This window comes from Liolophura sinensis, chromosome 7 (genome assembly GCF_032854445.1).
Source record: "Liolophura sinensis isolate JHLJ2023 chromosome 7, CUHK_Ljap_v2, whole genome shotgun sequence".
Classification (NCBI taxonomy): Eukaryota; Metazoa; Mollusca; class Polyplacophora; order Chitonida; family Chitonidae; genus Liolophura; species Liolophura sinensis.
In genome coordinates, this window is record NC_088301.1 from 20,562,446 (window position 1) to 20,581,976 (window position 19,531).

The window sequence follows — 19,531 nt, forward strand, 5'->3', positions numbered from 1 at the left end:
ACCCACTCACTTCTTCTAAATGTTCTTGCACATGCTTAAATAGTGGCATCATGGTTTAAGTCGTAATAAATAAATTCATTGTTTATTTATTTATTTATTCTATTGGTGTTTAGCGCCGTACTCAAGAATATTACACTCATACGATGGCGGCCGGCATTATGGTGGGTGGAACCAGGCAGAGCCCTGGGGAAATCCACGATCATCTGCAGGTTGCTGACAGACCTTCCCACGTACGACCGGAGAGGAAACCAGCATGAGCTGGACTTGAACTCACAGCGGCCGCATCGGTGTGAGGCTCCTGGGTCATTACGTTGCGCTAGCGCGCTAAGCAACTGACCCATGGAGGCCCCAATTCATTGTTTATAACATTAACACAAAATATTAATAATGGCTTTGTTCTAAGCATGTGTTAAGAAAGAAAATGCCATATTTCTATAATTCCAAGAATATACAAAGGTTCATTTCAACTGAGGCGCTCATAGAATCTCTCCGCAAACCCTCGATTTAACTCTACGGACATCTGGCGTGTTGAGTTTGCAAGGCTGCTCGTGTTGGAGGTGACTTTCTAAGGACAGGGAGTGTACCAACAGCTGCCCCGTTCCCTTGTGGGAGGGGAAGGGAGTACGGGGTGGGGTGTCTTGTCTGGTTAAATGTTTACTGATAGCTTTTATAAAATCTGCCTAAGATAAGAACGCTGTCTCAGTCAGGCCACTTTGCAGTCTCCTTACAGGGCAGTACGTAAGTAAAACAATCCTTTCAGCATTCTGTTCAAGAAAAGTTTATTCTCAGAGCTTTGTGACTAAGAATTAAAAAAGAAATGTATTGTATAAATAAAAGTGTTAGTATTTTTTAAATAATGTTTAGGACATATTTTGGAGATTATTTACATCTTTATATGTTTACCAAAAGGCGAAAATATTAAAAAATATTAACTTTGGACACCAAGCACAAGAATCGCCTGTTCATCAGGAGCCAATAATTTGAACAAAAGCGATTTCTTTTATCGTCCTTAATCTACCGAAAAACAATGCAAATATATCTACCTATAACTCCAATATTTAAAGAATGTCTTTTGGAGATTTTTTGCCCCAAAAAATAATCGATTAGCGCAATCCTATAACTCCAATATTTAAAGAATGTCTTTTGGGGAATTTTTTGCCAAAAAAGATATCGATTTAGCGCAATACCAATCGAACCTTTGTTATTATTTTGAAATAGCCCAAATAATGCCCTTACACAAATTATCAGCCTCGTCAAAACCGGTGATTAAAGTTCCTAAACACTATAAATAGCACATGTACGAGTATGATATTTGTTGAAAGACAATAATTTGAGCTATTCTTGACAAATACAGAAAATTTGACTTAACTGATTAGCGATACAGATTTTTGGCCAAAAAATCTTCGTATAGCCTCTTTAATAGCGCGAAGAGTTTGTTTACAGGCAGAAACCTTTTGCATCTGTGATTAAATGGCAACGGATTTTAGTTTGGCAATATACTGGATTATTAGGTACCCATTAATTAAACAAACACTGCGATTGATAAATGAATGAATTATGTTATAGCGAACCAAGCTCCACCATGTTCAAGTTGTTCCTCCTGGTCATTGGATTCACACTGTGCATGTGGTAAGTTCTATATGCGCATTTCCAACTATTGCTAGATCTACAACTTTAATGTCTTTTCAGAATACAGGGCGTGGAAACTTTTGTTACCTAACCTAACCAATTAGGCTGCATTACATTTCTGCCATATTAACACGTCATATCAATAATGTATTTTGGTTATAATTTCTGGTATATAATCTTATGAAACGGAAGACAGAAATGAAATTTTAATTTGCCGGGTAAGAGGACATCAGCTGAAAACATATAATGGCAGAATAAGCAATTTATTTATTTTTTTTTTTATTTGATTGGTGTTTTATGCCGTACTCAAGAATTTTTCACTTATACGACGGCGGCCAGCGTTATGGTGGGAGGGAAGAGGCATAGCCCGGGGGAAACCCACGACCATCCGCAGGTTGTTGAAAGACCTTCCTACTTACGGCCTGAGAGGAAGCCAGCATAATCTGGACTTGAACTCACAGCGACCGCACTGATGAGAAGCTCCTAGGTAATAAGCAATTTAATAAGTGACCATGTGTAATGATAGCTAGATTAAGGGGCATGAAACGCTTTGTTTTTATTTCTTAATACTTTTTAGGGTGTGGCCTAACGTATAAAAATACTTGAGCGTTTCTCGCCTTTCTTCTTTGGGTGTAAACATGGCTTTAAACTACAGCTTTCCTAAAGCCCCAGCGGTCAGTCCGGAAGTTAGGTACCTTGCTGGGGTGACGTCCTCGATGAGTGGTGTTAAAAAAACTTTGTTGGTGGGGGTGGGAAGGGGAGAAAAGCTGATCCCGCGTTCCCAGTATGACTCATTTTTGAATATCATCGACCACGCACTGACGGAAATATGCATAAAACAGAAGGGCTTTTAAGGAATATAGATTATGCCTGGAAAATAAAAAAAATTTGTGGTCATATCTTTTTTCATGTTGTTTAAAAGAATACTCTTTGTTTTATAGTACCTTTTCATGTACATGTATCCTTTAAGCCTCCGCTGGCACAAACATCCAGAGACCCAGTTTAATGGGTTGCGCTGATTAAAACGGTGTTAATTTTCTTGACAGTTGTAATACCGTTTTGTTTCTATTGTTTGTCTTTAACAGTGCTTTTCCGCATGACAGAATTGCCAAGATTTTCAACGACTTTGACTACAATAAAAACGATAACATCAACCAGAATGAGGTCCTTGCATTTTACCATAACCTGAAACAGAGTGAGTTACATAGATCTTGGAACATATTGGTGGATTCATGTATTATACGGCCAAATTTTTTAATTAGCTGTCAGTAATTCTTATCTTTAATGTGTGCACTAAAAATAATCTCTAATAGTCTCTGACGATACAAGAAGTCGAAATCTTTCATCATTAACGGTAAGAAAAGTATGTGACCTGTCAACAATGGTAGGCATTTTGCTTCTGGAGCACGGTGAGACAAGTCATCGGTAAATAAATGTCAGCCTAGGTGCCTAACATTTTTGACAAGTCACCTTATACACTAGGTCTGTTTTTAGCTTTAACGACAAAAGAGGTTGAAAAAGAAGTTTCAAAAGAAGTTTCCCTATGTAAAATGGCTTGTTTCAACGCCAATTATGTGTTTCACGCGTATTTCATAAAAAACAAATAACCGTCTTTCAAGGTCACCACTGTCATCCGTGTCAAAAGTTTGTGCGTCCGAGACGTCTTCATAAATTTCCACTGTCAGTCATGAATTCTTTTAAGGTTACAACTTTTCTTTCAGACCCAGCCGACACTTTGATAACTAAGGCGACATTTGTAAGGAACTGGTCCAGTCGGTATGGCGACACCACAGTGGTAAGCACCAAAATGTTTGAGAACATGGACATGAATATGGACGGCCTCCTCACAGATGCTGACGTTCCCATTTTCTACTCCAAGTTCGACAAAAACCGTAAGTGACTGCCCTATCTGATATTTGTTGATGTAGAAAACTCACAGCACCGCATTGTTAGTACACACAACTTTCTCACTGGATATGAGAGAATCTGCCACATTGTATTCCCTCCACATCCTAGGGCTAAAAAACCCCCTGCGCATGCCGGGAGAGTTTGAGCTATACGCTCATGGCGCTGACGAAAAAGTGGGCACCGACTGGAATGCGGAGTGGATTTCTCTTCTATACATCTTCTCAACTTCGGACTTAGAAATTCGTATTTCATATCACCTGGAATTGTTACATGCCTGCACCTGTAACCTATCAAAATATAACCATTGGTTGACGACGATTGTTTGACCAGCAGATATTTGGATGAGACTATAACATCTGCCCAACATACCTTTTTCCGGGGTAGGAGTTAGAGTTTGAATAAAGTGTTTGTAAAAGATTGTGCTCTTTTTAATCTTTGAAAAACTTCAAATTGATTGTTTTCAACAGGAAACGGCATTGAATGGGCGGAATTCGAAACAGTTTTTAATTCTGTAAGTCTTACATATTTAAAACTTTCCTTAAGAACAAATGACACGAAAATTGCACTTTTATGTACTCTGTTTTACCCTGATGGACTAACTATATTATTATTGAGTTTTAAACAAATTTAAAAAAAAGGAAGGCAAGGTATGGTATTTGTTTTCAGTAATTCTTCCATTGACGTTTATTTATGTGTTTTTTGCTGTATACATGTATCACTTTAAAGAAATTGGTAGTATTAAGCTATCACAACAACATTTAACATATCAAATTATTTTTGTTCCAGTGGTATTCAACGTAAGGAGTGAAAGTTTCCGTCTGTGCAAAACCACAACAACACCAATAGTCGTTGAATGCAGCCCCCATCGGTATTGAAAAATAAAGTCATGAGCTAAGTTTGTCAAAAAAAACTCAAACACCGCCTTGTTAAGTGTGTTGAGGTTAGATCGTGGCTGAAAGCATGCATAACGGACGAACTGTGCGTCTCACAGAAATCTCTCTAATGACACAAGACAGAGTTGGACTTCACATGTGTGAACTTGCCCCGCCCATGTTTAACCTAACACGCAGTTTCTCCGGTAATCGGCTAAATTAGCCACTTTATTCCCGGTTTCCGCCGCCCACAAACCTGATCGCTGTCACATTTAATTGAAAAACATTCTTCTCTGTGATGCCTAAACACCACTTAGGTAATCAAACTTTAAAAGGCAATTCGGAACAGCTAAATGTACAAATTCCCTAACTACAGAGAAAGGGACAATACCTTGCGCCTTTCGGTCCTATTTGTCAATGGCGAAGAGTCGTTAAATTCCCTGGATCCTGGTCACGACCAGGATATATAAAGACTAACCTATGCGCAAATTTTCACTTGATTCATGTATAACATTTATTTAAAGTTGCTGACAGATAATTAATGGCATAGCCGTTTTCTATTGTTGAAGGATGCGTAACAGAAACCCCAGGAACACAAGCCATTGTGGATCTTGGATCATTCAGAGCGTACTAAATGTTCGATTCATGCTCTATCTTTGTTTGTTTTTTTTTTTTTTTTTGTTTTTTTTTTTGTTGTTTTTTTGTTTTTGTTTTTGAACGTATATGCAAATTGTTAGTTTTCAAGCACAAGCTATAACGAAAGGGGGGCTCTGGATGTTGCAAACAGATGAGGAGACTTACATTGCTGGCTTGGATTGGTGTTTTATGGCGTACACTATTTCACTCACATGACCTCAGTCAGGTGTATGAGTAAAATAAAACTGACTGATTAACTGATTGATTGAGTTGGATTTAACGGAACATTGGCGGTATATTTCAGCCATATCGTGGCGAGTATGTGTTAGAACCAGGAAACAGTTATGGCTTTCAACATGGGAATAAAAACTCCAAAGGCAGAGTAATCAGTGGACATCATTATTGGAACAAGCGATGACGAAACTGTCTTTACATACGGAGATGTTGAATGGTTATCAAGGAACCGTATTGATCCCTGAAAGTATAAAAGCGCCCCCACCACCGCCACCCGACTATCCCAGCTGTTTATGCTTTGATTATTATTATGATTATTATTATTTATTTGTTTATTTATTTATTGGATCGAACTCAAGAATATTTCACTTCTACGTCGGCAGCCAGCATTAAGGTTGGAGGAAACCTGGCAGACTGATTGACATTTGCTAATATACACATATTCAGTGAAACATTTGGATTGTATGACAAAATCATATATACATACGTAGAACATATTGTCAGACAAGAAAATGGAATATACGAGCATAATCCCTGCATGTAATCAATACATTCTTCTATTCATGACACAAATTATAATCCTTACCCTATATCATACATGCACATTTGATTCCAATATCAACCTGGCGTGAGTCGATCATTGGCTGGAAGCTCTCCCTGGTCAGTGAGAGCGTAAGCCGCACTGGGTTATTTGTTTTATTTTTTTTTTAAAAAAAAAAACATCTCAGTCTCCATTAATTTTATCTTTATCTGGTAACGTCTTTCTGTGTGTAAAAAGCGATGAATGGGACGGGACAACAGCGATACACATACATGTACATTCAGGCTGTGGAAATGCCTTATTGAACAACTTTCTTGAGTACCGTACGCTGTAAGACACTAATCAAATGAACAAATATTAAACAAATTATTTCAACGAATTCACTACATAATCCCAGAAATTCTATGTAACCTAATCTTATGCATAACAGAGTTCCAGCCAAATAGTGAGGGTACAAATTTCAGAATTGGACTAATGCTATGTATACGATTGACGATTCGTCCCTGAATCAGACTTCGGGATATGAGCTGTATGGGCATTGGCATCTCATGAAATCAGCAGAAAACGGAGAAATTTGTGTAGAGAGGGAAACCATAATGTATATCTTTCTTCAAAAACTGGCTAATCCAAACAAAGGGATTATCAGGGCTAGAATGATGTCATGCTTGTGAAATCATAGGCGCTGAAGATAATATAGAATATAATGTTAATATAGAGTGCGAATACAGTTTGTATATTATTTATGAAGGAAGATGTTTACGCAGACTCTGATCACAGGACGCTTTACGGCATAGTGGTTACAGGCGAAACAAAACACCCAAGCCAATGCTGACTGTACCAAGTTCAAAATGAAAATGAAGGCTCGTACATGCGCCCACCTTGACTGTTTTTGTGTGTGTGTGTTTTTTGTTTTGCTTTCTTTTCCACCCCCCCGCCCCCCACGACATCAGAATAAACCTCAATATCAGAATTAAAACGCTTAAGTGCAGAACACATGAAAACAAGATGTTATTTCAATCAACGAGGAAAGGAAAAACAATTCGAAACCCACACTTATTTAACAGACATTTAGTTTTTTATGTAATGTCTTGTACAATACTGGTTTAGCATATCTGCAAATATTTAGTTATACTAAATAAAACTCGCGCACTTATGCACATCGGAATGTGCTGAGAAAACCACATCTGCGCCTAAAATTGAACTCATTGTACTAAAACCTATGGGTTGAAGAGCAGTTTGCACAAATATCGTGAGAAAACATGCAAGGAGAAGGTGCGGCAAATGTTCGACTTATGCAAGTAGTATTACCATGAGTGTTCACATGCAATACAGAGTGCAAGTAAAAAAAAATTAGCGTGGAATTTAATAGCTTACGATAATATGCCAGTGCTTACAAGTTCAAACCTAGAAAAGCTGTAAAATCTCCTTTTCGTTGTTTTGGACAAACCACTGTATAAAAACAGACATGTAATGTTTTCTTCTGTGCAATACGCGTTTGGCAGGGTTCATAAACAACCGGTTAGCTTGTCTTTCGTCACAGTAAGCTTCCACCTATATGGCACACACATACCTAGCTCGATCTGCAGGTGAAAATTTCAGCTTGAGAAAATTCGTCAGTTAATACCAAAGAAAGGCAGGTATATTTTTGCCGGGAATGCCGGTTTTTCCGTCACACATATAAAACTGACCTATAATTGTATAATTGAAATATTCGTGACTACGGCGTAAACTCCAGGTATACATAGGAAAAAATGGTCTTCTTTTCTACCGTAAAAATCACTTTAAGGGACATGCTGAAGTATTGTACTTTTGGGTTCCAATTAACGTATAATTCCCTTCATGGCATACTCATGCATACAACTTTAGCCTTTGTCAGCTGACTTCAGAGTATACTCGAGGATAGAGCTCTCTCACCAACTCTGGCATACCGTGTAACTGACTTCAGTGCATACTTGTGTATACAGTTTTCTCCTCAGCCGTACCGTGTAACTGACCTTCAGAGTGTACTCGTGCATACAGCTCTAACCTCAGCTATACCATGTAACTGACTTCAGAGTGTACCCGTTAGTAGATTCGTATATACAGCTTTCTCCTGCAGCCATACCCGTGTAACTGACTTGGGAGCATATTCGTGGACACCAGCCTTATCTCAGCCTTAACTGTAACTGACTTCGGAGTGTACTCATGTATACAGCCTTAATCTCATCCATACTGTGTAACTGACCTCAGAGTACACTCGTGCATAAGCCTTAATCTCATCCATACTGTGTAACTGACCTCAGAGTACACTCGTGCATAAGCCTTAATCTCATCCATACTGTGTAACTGACTTCAGATTATACTCGTGCATACAGTCCCTAGCGTGTGCAGTTTTAGAACTGAAATAAATGAAAAGTGTCTAAAGTGTATGAAGTAATGCACGGAAACAAAGCAACGTATGGCTGTGTACTTAGATGTTGGATAGTGGTAAGAAACACAGAAAGAGCTACTCAAAAGACAACTACACACCGCTGCAGTGTTTACTTCGTGTACCTGGTGTAAATTCGTGAAATAACTGCGAATACAAATATCATAAATCAATCATCTCTCTGAAGCAACAAAACCGCGAGTATTTTGTTGATGACCCGGAAACACTTTTGAAACACGCACGCCATAATGACCTGGTATCGAGACGTTCCATTCGTCAGAAAAGATAGGGGTGATACGCAGTCCTGACAGTTTTTCATCTGCTTTACTCAATGATCTTATTAGTTACAAAATGGATTTTCTTCAGTTGGTCAAGGCGAAAAGTGAAGAAAACCAATTTGATTAATTGTCTGTGTATTGCTTCTTTCGCTTAGGATTTCACTCCAAACTATCCCTAAGAAATGAGCTACGTTGAAAATGTGTGGCAACGTGCTCGACTAGTGGGCGAATCCAGTCAACCGTACAGTGCCTTTGTTACGGAATTAGTCTTCCCTTATTATCTTGATATTTTTATTAAAACGGAAATGTTCAGCGAGGTCATATACATCGTTTCCATACCTAAACAACAGTCTTTTGAGGGTGACGCTAAAAAACAGGTTGGTAGTTTAACCTCTACATTCATTTATTAATTCAACATGTATGATTTGATTTTTCAAAAAATGTATAGAAAGTCTATATGTAATAAAGTTAATAATACAAATATATAACAGTGTTACAAGTTATATTATTCAATGTTGCGTCAGTTTTTTAGTCGGCGGCTTTCTGTCCATAAAATCAGCTTTTCAAGGGCACTTTGCACAAATTTGTTTGTCCGTGTTTCGATGTTTTTGTGCTGTGGAACAGGACACATAAGCTGTAAGCTGAGCTCCCCCCCCCCCCTCCCCCTTCATCAAATAGAGAATGTGCACACCCTCCCCTCTAATTTGATTTATTACGGATATTGGCGTAAATTATACGGGCTGATTTGATTTAAAACGTACAGTACAGAGAGTGAGGCAGAGCGACGACAGTGTGATACCTAGCAAATGGTCACAAGTAACCGATGAAACACGCCCTCCTGGCAATCTATCTCAGTCAGGGTCCCACTGACTCCAACTGTCCATGTAAGTGCGTAAATAGTAGCAATTTACACGCCCCCTAGCACCATGGCCCCTAGTCCTCTGTCCCTGTACCTTGCACACATGGAAAGGTATATGGGGTGAGAAAATCCTCTGACATTTAATTACCCTTATTATGAAATATAAGTTAGATGTTTTCCCCACTATTGTTAAACTGGATTTCATGGTGAAAGTCGTGAGACATCACAACCATAATCACATTGCTAGAGTCTAGTTGATAACGTTCAGCATTTTCTGTGAACTATACGTGTCATCATTGCTCTGCCACATACCGTGATAGGCCAGATAGAACAGGTGAAGGACGCGTTATCCAACGGCAAGGTTGATTCTGTTACCTCAACCAATCAAAACGCTTGTTACAAAAACCTATTGATGCACATACTTGGCCAAAAGATAACGCCAAGGTGTGGTCGAGAAAAAAACACCTGTTGACGTCGTGTACTCTTTGGCCCACCTCTACGGCCAGAAAGTACTATCTAACGTTGTATAAATGTATTAAAAGATAAAATTCGTGCAGACATCTTTTTAGTTTCCCCAGTGTTAAAGGTAAGTTTTTTTTCTCATTAAACAAAGGTTCCCTGTATATTGGAAGCTTATGGGGTCCGCATCAAAGGTTATCTTCAACTCAAAGAATGATATACTAGTATTCATGACGTCTTTGCTATAAATTAAGAAAAAAAAATATGAACTGTATTGTAGTGTTATATATATGTAGACATGATTGTCTGAGAAAAACTGCTTTCATATGACCTACATGTACTTAAATATCTGTTGTCTTGCGCGATCTGGTAGAATTTTGCTTTAAATTAAAATAGCTCAAAGAAAAAAGATACAGTATAATTAAAGGCAGTTTTCACAAAATGCTATATCAGTGCAGACAATACTGGAGTTTCGAGTCCGAACTCTTTTGTCGCTAAAGGTACTAAATAGCCCTACTGTATTATGCGACTTTCATAAATGTCTCACCGTGTTCCAGGGGCACACTGAAACCTGATTCCTTCAGGAACTTCCCCATCGTTCGTCTACTTCAAATAACTTTTTATGAAAATTTTTTTATACTTAATTCGATCAAACTTAGTTGCATAACATTTTTGACAAGCCACGTTACACCGTAGGGCTTCTTTACCTTTCGCAATAAAAGATTTGGAACTTAAAACTTCCCCGTTAACGATCCACCAGTTATAAAAATATGCGATTTGCAAATAAAATGTTTTTATTGCAGACCTTGTCCTGTCCACAATGTACACAACTCTCGCTGTCCTCACACTCTGCCTGGCTGTCTCCATTGGGTGATCCTCATTTATTATATTTGCATAAAACTGTTGGAGTGAGTGAGTGAGTGCTTGGTGTTTACCGTAAAACAGTTGGATATGAAAGTCGTGTTAGGCCACCATTATGGCCTAGTGCACCTTGCATCCCCCAGTCCTGACGAGAAGCAATGAAACAACGCGACTGCATGAACCGGCCAAGCGTTAATACGTTGTTTGGTGGTACACTTAACAGCATATATACAGTATCGCTTTTCGGTTTATTTATAAACCAACCACAGGCCCTTGCGAGATATCACTACAAATGTTAATATGATTTGAAGATTGGCTCTGGTTAAGACCACCATCGTAACATCGTTTCACCGTATTTTATCGCCCAACGATGGCATGGAACGATGACACGATGTGACGAGTAGAAAGCATGATGGCGCAACGATACAAAGTGACTGGGGGTAATAGAATCCCCATGGTACATGTAGCATTATACCATTGTCCAATGACAAATTCTCAAGGGACCGCAGCGGTGTTTTATTGTTTTTATCGTCTTCTTTCGGTATTTGTGCTTGTCAAAACAGTGCAACATATGTCACAGATGTATGCTATAGAAGCATGTTTTCTTTAATCCTGCAGTAATCCTGACTTCATGTCACCTAATTATTTGTGAATAATAAAGATCGTGACGTCAGAATTATCACAAATGTACCTGTCGCATCGACAGCTAGCCAATCTTTGCTAACCACCATTTTCAATTCGAGTCGGCCGCTCTTGGAATAGTCCGAAAAAAATAAGTTCATGTATCGGGTTGAAACCAATGCGGTGTACACCATCTACAGGGCGATTGACAAGTTGTTTGGGGTCTAATGATCTTAATTATGCACTTAATTAAGTGCAGCCGAGTTCATCATAGCATCGCAGTCACGTGATTCGAAAATGGCGGTTTGTGACGTGTTAATGCTGTCTGGACGTGTCGTTTACATTTGTATTAATTGCGATCTTGTCATCTTTATCATTTTCTCATAATAAAGTGATATGAATTTAGAATTGCTTTAAGATCACATGATGCCTCTTTTTTGGGGCGCACAACGTTGGGACATGAAGAGGGCGCGGATAACAGGGTGTTCCAGGTTAGTTAATGTAAAGATTCAGAGTGGTTATTGTGGAAGCTAAGCTGATAGCATGGTCACCCGATTTCAGAGCTAAATGTAATTCCCAAAGTGATGCGAAAATCACACTTTTTTCAAAGGGGTGTTTTCAAAAATGCCAAGCGCCTATTCACATGGATACATAAAATGTGGTAAATAATAGTTACATTGCTACCGGTTTCTTTGCCTTCCAACCACAGCCCACAAACACCTCAAAAAGATGTTGAATTTGCCGACGATTGATTACTTGGTGTTTAACGCCGTAATGACAAATATTTTCCGGATCTTTGGTTAACGCATTACTCTCGAAATATTAATCTGTTCAATTTAACAGCAAATCTGTTGTCTGAGTGATGTCACAATGGTTTCTGTTATTACAATACAATATTGTTTTATATTCAACATCTTGTTAGTCTAATAGAACCTTTATGTTGAATTAATAGAATATGTGCGTTGTACTGAACGGAATAGTCTGCTTAGTGGTAGGCGTAAACCACCGTCTTTGGGGAGTTATACTTCACCACGTGTGACATGTACCATACTGGCTTGATGCCAAGTGGTCGGCGGCCCTCCTTTGTCAGTTTGCGCAGCCTAACGTTTGTTGAATACCACTTGCCTTCCACCAATATGGTGTGTATATATGTGCGTCACATGTGGGAAAGTTCGTCAATACCTTGACAATCGTCGGAGGTTTACGCCGCGCAATCCTCCATCGATTGGCGACCTAGCGATCGAATGTAGTTATTTGATTTGTGTTTTACGCCGTAACTTAAGAATATTTCACTTATACGACAACGGTTAGGATTATAGTGGGAGGAAACCGAGAAAAACACAAGGGATATTCACGACTAACAGCTGATAGCTGGGAGACCTTCCAGCATGAGCTGGACTTGAGCTCACAGCGATTTCATTAGTGAGAGGTTCCTTGCGCCACCTTGCAACTGAAATGACAATTTCCAAATTCCTTCATCAGGCCGCCTGACACACTCTCTATGCCATGCATGTCCATATATTCAATTTATATTGGGGCCTCCGTGGCTCAGTTGGTTAGCGCGCTAGCGCAGCGTAATGACCCAGGAGTCTCTCACCAATGCAGTCGCTGTGAGTTCGAGTCCAGCTCATGCTGGCTTCCTCTCCGGCCGTACGTGAGAAAGCCTGGTCGTGGGTTTCCCCCGTTTTCTGCCCGGTTTCCACCCACTATAATGCAGGTCGCCGTGGTATAAGTGAAATATTCTTGAGTACGGCGTAAAACACCAATCAAATAAATAAATAAATAAATAAATATATGTGAAGGAAATGACACATAAATATGGATACTATTATAGTAGAAAGCTAGTAAAGCTAGTAAGGTCATCATTGTGTATTTTGTCTTCAGAGCAGCACCCCATGACAGAATCGCTAAGATTTTCAAGGACTTCGATGTAAACGGCAATGATCTAGTCAGTGATGTTGAAGCCAAAGCTTTCTTTGCCGCCTACAAGAATGGTATGTGTGACAGCCATGCGAGGCATCACTGACACGTAATTCCCTCTGTTTAAATATTAATGCATGGTATACTGACCAATCCCAACAAATACTATTTACCATCAATAACCTTTGGAGCCCTTTTGGCGTTTTTCGTATCTGGGGAGAGTACGTGATAAACCTAGTTGCCTATAGATTACTGATGCCTTCATTCAACTTCTGTATGTACGTCATAAAATTAGAGTATTGCATGTGGATGAATATCATACAACTATTGCTTATAGTTCTTAGGATTTCATCCAATATTCAACCATTCAATATATATATATATATATATATATATATATATATATATATATATATATATATATATATATATATATATATATATATATATATATATATATATATATTACTCATACATTGTACTACCGTTCCCTCTCTACAGCTGCTACAGACACTTTTGTCATCAAAGCCACATTTGTGACCCGCTGGATGAAGAAATATGGCGACTCTCGCTTTGTCTCAGAGGCTTTGTACGATAAGATCGACATGAACGAAGACGGTCTGTTGACGGACGCCGATATTCCCATCTTCTATTCTCATGTGGACAGGAACAGTAAGTAATCTGCTAGGGGGATCAAGGACAAATACCACAGAGACTTTTCTGACTTAAGCCAAATGTGGAAATACAGATCCAGGGGTTATTTTTATGTTATATAAATTTTGAACAGCTCACAAGTGTTATCCAAAGACAAATGTGTCAAAGTTTCAACTTCCGGTATCAAAAACCAGCGACGAGGTTTTAAATTCTGACTTAAGTCAGAAATGGCTTTGAGGAACCTGCACCTGTCCATTGTTTTCATTTTGGCACTTCAACGTATGCGGCCTTTTGCCCAAAACACGACAAAAATGAAAATGTCACGCGATTTAGTTTAATGACATTATCTATTAGCCAGTCAAATTTTTGCCAGTGACCGTGACCTAAACAAGGTGCTATCGAGCAAATGAAACATGGGTATGGGCAATTATTCCTTCGCACTTCAAAGAATGTCGCGCAAGCGCCGTCTCCTTACTGTGTTCAAATCTTTCTGGCTTTCTACGCTAAGAATTACATTTAAGCAAAAGACTGATTCGTGTGTTCATGTACAAGAAACTTGGATTTAATAGCACCTAATCTACGCTTATTAAATGACAGGTATGGCAGATTCTATATCAAACCACTGTTCTCTGTCTGACTTTTAGGTAATTAAGCTTTATGGATAGATTTGACAATCACAACCAGGCGACAGTGTGACGCTTATTCTTTCTTCTAAGCTAACTAATCGCTTCCGCCATTCCTAATAAATAAAACCTCAAAATTATAGGAATAGCAAGGTCACATTGGATGTGGATTCAATTCCGGACATGGACAGGAAACTTGTACATTCCCCGCTGTCACTGTTCGTGGAGCCATAGTGACAATAAACGTTCGACGAGGCTCCTGTGCCCGTTCGCGCCGCCTAACATTCGTTTTCCACCAATATGATGTGCATATCTGTGCATCACACGTGGAAAAGTTCATCAGTAACTTGCAAAAGGTCGGTGGTTTACGCCTGACACTCTCCATCCTCCATCCACAAAATTTACTGTCACTAAAAATATCCTATGGCGTCAAACAACAATTAAATCAAATCAAAATGATAGGGATTGGCAGATCTTGGCAAACCACTGGAGTTGGAGTTGGAATTTGTCAGCCACTCCTCAAAGAGATATTTGCAGACTTGAAAACTTGTTTCTCGCACCCTCCCCTACCTATTCAGAGTGGACAGCTGGCACAGATAATGACGTCATTTTGCAACTTTATTGCTTACTTCAACCTTCATGTCCAGGGAAACACTGTAAACGTATTTAAAGTTTAAGACAGATAATGTACAAGTATATATTTGAGCCAGCATAGACCTGTTTTGTTCTAGAATGTTGTTATCTATTCCAGAAAACGGAATCGAATGGGCTGAGTTTGAGAAAGTGTACCTTGCAGTGAGTATTATAAGTTATTATGGTCATGCATATTTCACAAAGCGTGATAAAAAATAGTCCACTTAAATTCATTTCAAAAATGGATAATAATTTCTGATTTATGTATAGCCTAATGAAACAAGTACAAACAAGTGGTTTTAAATTCAGTTTTCAAATAGCTTGATGAAAGCAGAGGAAGCTATTTTAGACTGACCATATTTGAGATTAAGCTTGATGAAAGCAGTAGAAATTAGAGATACCTTAAATTAGAAATAACGTGTATATATTGATTAAACAGAACAAAATCTCTTTAGCATACGGCATTTTAGATATTCGATACTGTATATCAGACACATAACTGCAAAATGTATTTTAAAAAGCCTTTACTTATTTAAGGAAATACTTTCCTTATTAACCCTATATAATCCTATCAATATGGTTTAATAATTACATTCATTTTATCCCACTTAAGAGGGTTAATAAAAAAACATTTATGCTTAAATATTGGCCTAATTTGGATACAAGTTTCAGTTAAGTGTCCTATATACAACTTCTACTTCTGTTGTCTTATTCTTTAAAAACGATTTTAACGGTTTAACGTTGTTTCCAACTTTTCTATAATGATTCCCTTCCACCGATCGCTTTTGTCATAATCGAACGATTTTTGGTAAATATTACATTTTTGTTTTAATTATACGATTCTTTCATTCTTATAGTGGTATGCTGAGTTGGAATAGACGTGCAGAATCGAGGACGTATTGCATTATTGTGTCAAGAAGTCCCCATGCAGACGGCTCTTATACAGTTAATCCGTTGTTCAAATACCCAGGAATAAAGCCCGCGGAAGCAAATTTGATCTAAACAACCTGTTGCTTTTAGCTGGCCATTTACCTGCATAGAGTGAACTAGTTTTGATATATCTAGAAAAGTCACAGATGTAGAAAATTTTATTTATTTTTATTTGATTGGAATTTTACGTCACACTCAAGAATACTTCACTTCATACACAACATTGTGGTGGGTAGCCACCGAGCACAGCTTGGAGGAAAGCACGACCATCCACAAGTTACTTGCAGGCCTTCCGCTCACAAGAGACGAGAGGTCACAGTGACCGTATTGCTCGAGATGCTCCAGATGCTCAATGTTCTGCGGTAACGCACCATGCACTAACTCGGCCAGATCTAGGAAAGACAAATCATCCATTGAAGGTTGCGTGTATACGTTGAGGGACCTAAGTGCTGAAGTTGATGATTTAACTCAGCTCATCTATTGCAGTCTTTTTTATTTCATAGTCATCCTTCTACAGAAAAACGATCTTCCAGTTCCAGCCCCGAAAAAGGGTACAGCACGGGACTCTTGCCTTCTTATGGGATACAAGAAAAAAATGCAAAACCCAAAACACAGCTTCTTGTCGATAAAACCATGTCAAATCCTCATGCTATCACTGCCAAAGAAAAATCCTAAGTATTTCATTGAACTATATCATATAGCCAGACTATAGCATACAAACCAAGCCAAAACAACATGTAGAAACGCCAAGACAGTCGCGCGTTATACACAGCGGAATTCATACGGCATTCTTGGGTAACATTTCAAGCCTAATGAGTACAATGAACCGCCAACCACGTGCAGATCATTTCCAGGGAGGCGTGTCCAGGAACTGTTCAATGGAGATTGACAAGACGCCGTTAATAACGGGTCGATCTGCCTTCAACATCCTAGTATATATACTCGGCATAAATCTGCTTTGATAATAGTATTCGTTATGTAAGTTAAAATCTTTTGCTATTTCGCAGGAATGTCCGTTCAAGTTAATTTCTGCAGGGGAGCTTTATCTTGTGAATTTCCCGGTTAAGGTATATGTAATAAACAGAATCTCACATTTGTGGACGTCACATATGAAAGTTCGCCCATCCAAGGTTCGTTATCCCAAAGTCTCTAAAAACTCGACAACACAGCTTCGGGAAAGAGCCGACGTTACAATTTAAGGTACTCTTTTAACCTGTATAGGGTTGGAGTGAAGTGCTAAAGTATGTCAGTAACTACGGGATCAACAGACTCATAAATAAGACAGGGTAGAAATTTCAGTTGAATGTTTTCAGTTTCATTGCAAGAAAATACAATAAACTGAACCCGATTAAACAGCGCATGTGCTTCTCTCTACTATCGCATTTAGATCACTGCCATCACTAGGCAAGCTTAACCTTGGGAGCCAAAGTGACGTACACATGCTTCCTTAGGCTTAGCCGCACCACTGGTGTTCTCGCACGGATCTATTTAATCAACATCAGATAAAACTCTTCACGTGTTGGTTATAGAATCATGTTGCGCATACTTTAGATAAAGGGACTACATTCCTGTAAATTATTATTAGAAACAAAAGTTGTGTTTTCTAACATCACTAATCCCTGCCTCATCACCGTGACGCATGTGACATCGGCATTGTTCAAGATTTCTGTACAAGTTTCGCTATAATGGTGGTTGTGAAGTAAAGCGAACGGAGGGAGCGGCGCATGCGCTCCAATGAGTGTGCTAAAGTAAGTGCACAGATGAAGAGGAAAGACAATTAGGGCTTACAGGGTGCCATGTGTCACCATATTTGATGCAATCGTTCACCCATGTTAAAATACAAATACCTCTCTAAAGAAGTCCTTTTTCTATTGTTGAAGGCCGGCATTTGCCTATAAGAACTGTGACAATAGTACAGTTAGTAACTAGGTCAACCTCAATGACTTCCAAAAGGAAGTCGTCATCGTTCTAAATATAGAGCACCGTGTACTTCAGTAGGGATTTCCCCTCAGATCATCTCCATCGACCACCTACCAACAACACCGATATAAATATGGGGAAGTCTGCAACCTATGCATGAATGAGAAATTATTCCTAGATCAACCCAGGAGTATAGTGGGGTGAGTTACGCACCTCTCTCCCATGTAATAATAACGGCATTCGAACTGTCTGTCCCAACTCTTACGTCAGCTGTGAATTGTACATGTTGAAGGAGGAATTCGGTGGTGACGTGATGGAGTTCCATTTCCGTATTTCTGTGTATCAAATACAGCAGATTTAAACAATGATTTATGATATAGGACAATCGGGGTCACTCAGCTGATGTTGAACCATGATCTGTGCATCTAAATACCAATTTTGTCGTGTTCCGAAAATAACACTTTTGAGTAACCAACATACTTAGTTTCGTGAGCTCACTATTTATAGCACCCAGCCATGACCTGGAATTCAACCAATCAAAATATCGGCATCAGTCACACCCATTCTGCATTGCGTCATTCATTATGGAAACGCGCGCATGAGGATTGACCCTGATGGTGATCTTCGTGCGTACCAAGACCATTCACGGGGACAAACGAAAGTGAAAGAAATCTTGTGAGATAAAATCGTCAAAAATAAGAAATAAGAAAGTTCCAGTCCAAGTATTTTAGGTAATCGGAAGATATTCCAAAAAGTATAAACATATAAAGAGCAAAAACCTGCAACCATGTACACGTGTGTTTGTGTACAGGTCGCAATGTAAGATGTGTATCACAATTTGGTACAAATTAAAAGTGTACGTAGACCTGCATAAGGTGATGTATCTTCGAGGTACACATTCGTGAAAATGTGCTAAAATTTAATTGCGTACCTACGGTACACATGTTGTGTATTTTTGTACACAGTTTCTTTTAGAGAGTATAAATATGCATGCATGGGGTATTGATGTGGCGTTCATCGTCGGTCTGCAGGCTCTCAGTGGCTGTATCATTATATGTACCGTACAAAGTTGGAGATACTGGTATACCGTATTTATTTATTTGATTGGTGTTTTCACACCGTACTCAAGAATATTTCATTTGTACGATTGAGGCCAGCATTATGTTGAGAGCAAACTTGACAGAGGCCGGGGAAACCCAAGACCATCCGCAGGTTTCTGACAGACCCTCTCACGTACGACTGGTATACATCTATATATGTGGATAACTTTTCACTGTTTTCAATGTTACTACATGTGTATGTTAAATGTGATGACAGCACATATTTTTGAGTATTTCTAGATCGGTGATGTGTAATAAATTGTAATTATTATGAACATCACCTCCTTCCCCCTCCCCCTCCACCTATTGCTGCTTAAGCCATCGTGATAGAGGGCGTGAAATTTGCTACAATCGAAGTATTTACACGAACAGATAGAATAAAGCCTTACATGATGTAAACTGACAGTAGACCATATTTAACCGGCTACGTGTGGTTATTTGCCAGT

The 19,531-nt window shown here is 38.9% G+C and overlaps 1 protein-coding gene across 1 annotated transcript; it reads left to right on the forward strand.

The window, feature by feature from the left end:
• Positions 1-647: 647 nt before the first annotated feature.
• Positions 648-4,446, forward strand: LOC135471902 (uncharacterized). The gene is made up of 6 exons (XM_064751326.1): positions 648-738; positions 1,567-1,629; positions 2,715-2,824; positions 3,351-3,521; positions 4,005-4,048; positions 4,324-4,446. The coding sequence occupies exons 2-6, from the start codon at positions 1,583-1,585 to the stop codon at positions 4,336-4,338; spliced, it is 387 nt and encodes a 128-aa protein (XP_064607396.1). The 5' UTR covers positions 648-738; positions 1,567-1,582; the 3' UTR covers positions 4,339-4,446.
• The last annotated feature ends 15,085 nt before the right edge of the window (positions 4,447-19,531 follow it).

Bases quoted from the DNA above. Each gene is read 5' to 3' on its own strand.
- LOC135471902 (XM_064751326.1), top strand. From the start codon at position 1,583: ATGTTCAAGTTGTTCCTCCTGGTCATTGGATTCACACTGTGCATGTG. The intron at 2,825-3,350 runs GTGAGTTACATA...CTTTTCTTTCAG, and splicing joins TTACCATAACCTGAAACAGA to ACCCAGCCGACACTTTGATA. The intron at 3,522-4,004 runs GTAAGTGACTGC...TGTTTTCAACAG, and splicing joins CTCCAAGTTCGACAAAAACC to GAAACGGCATTGAATGGGCG.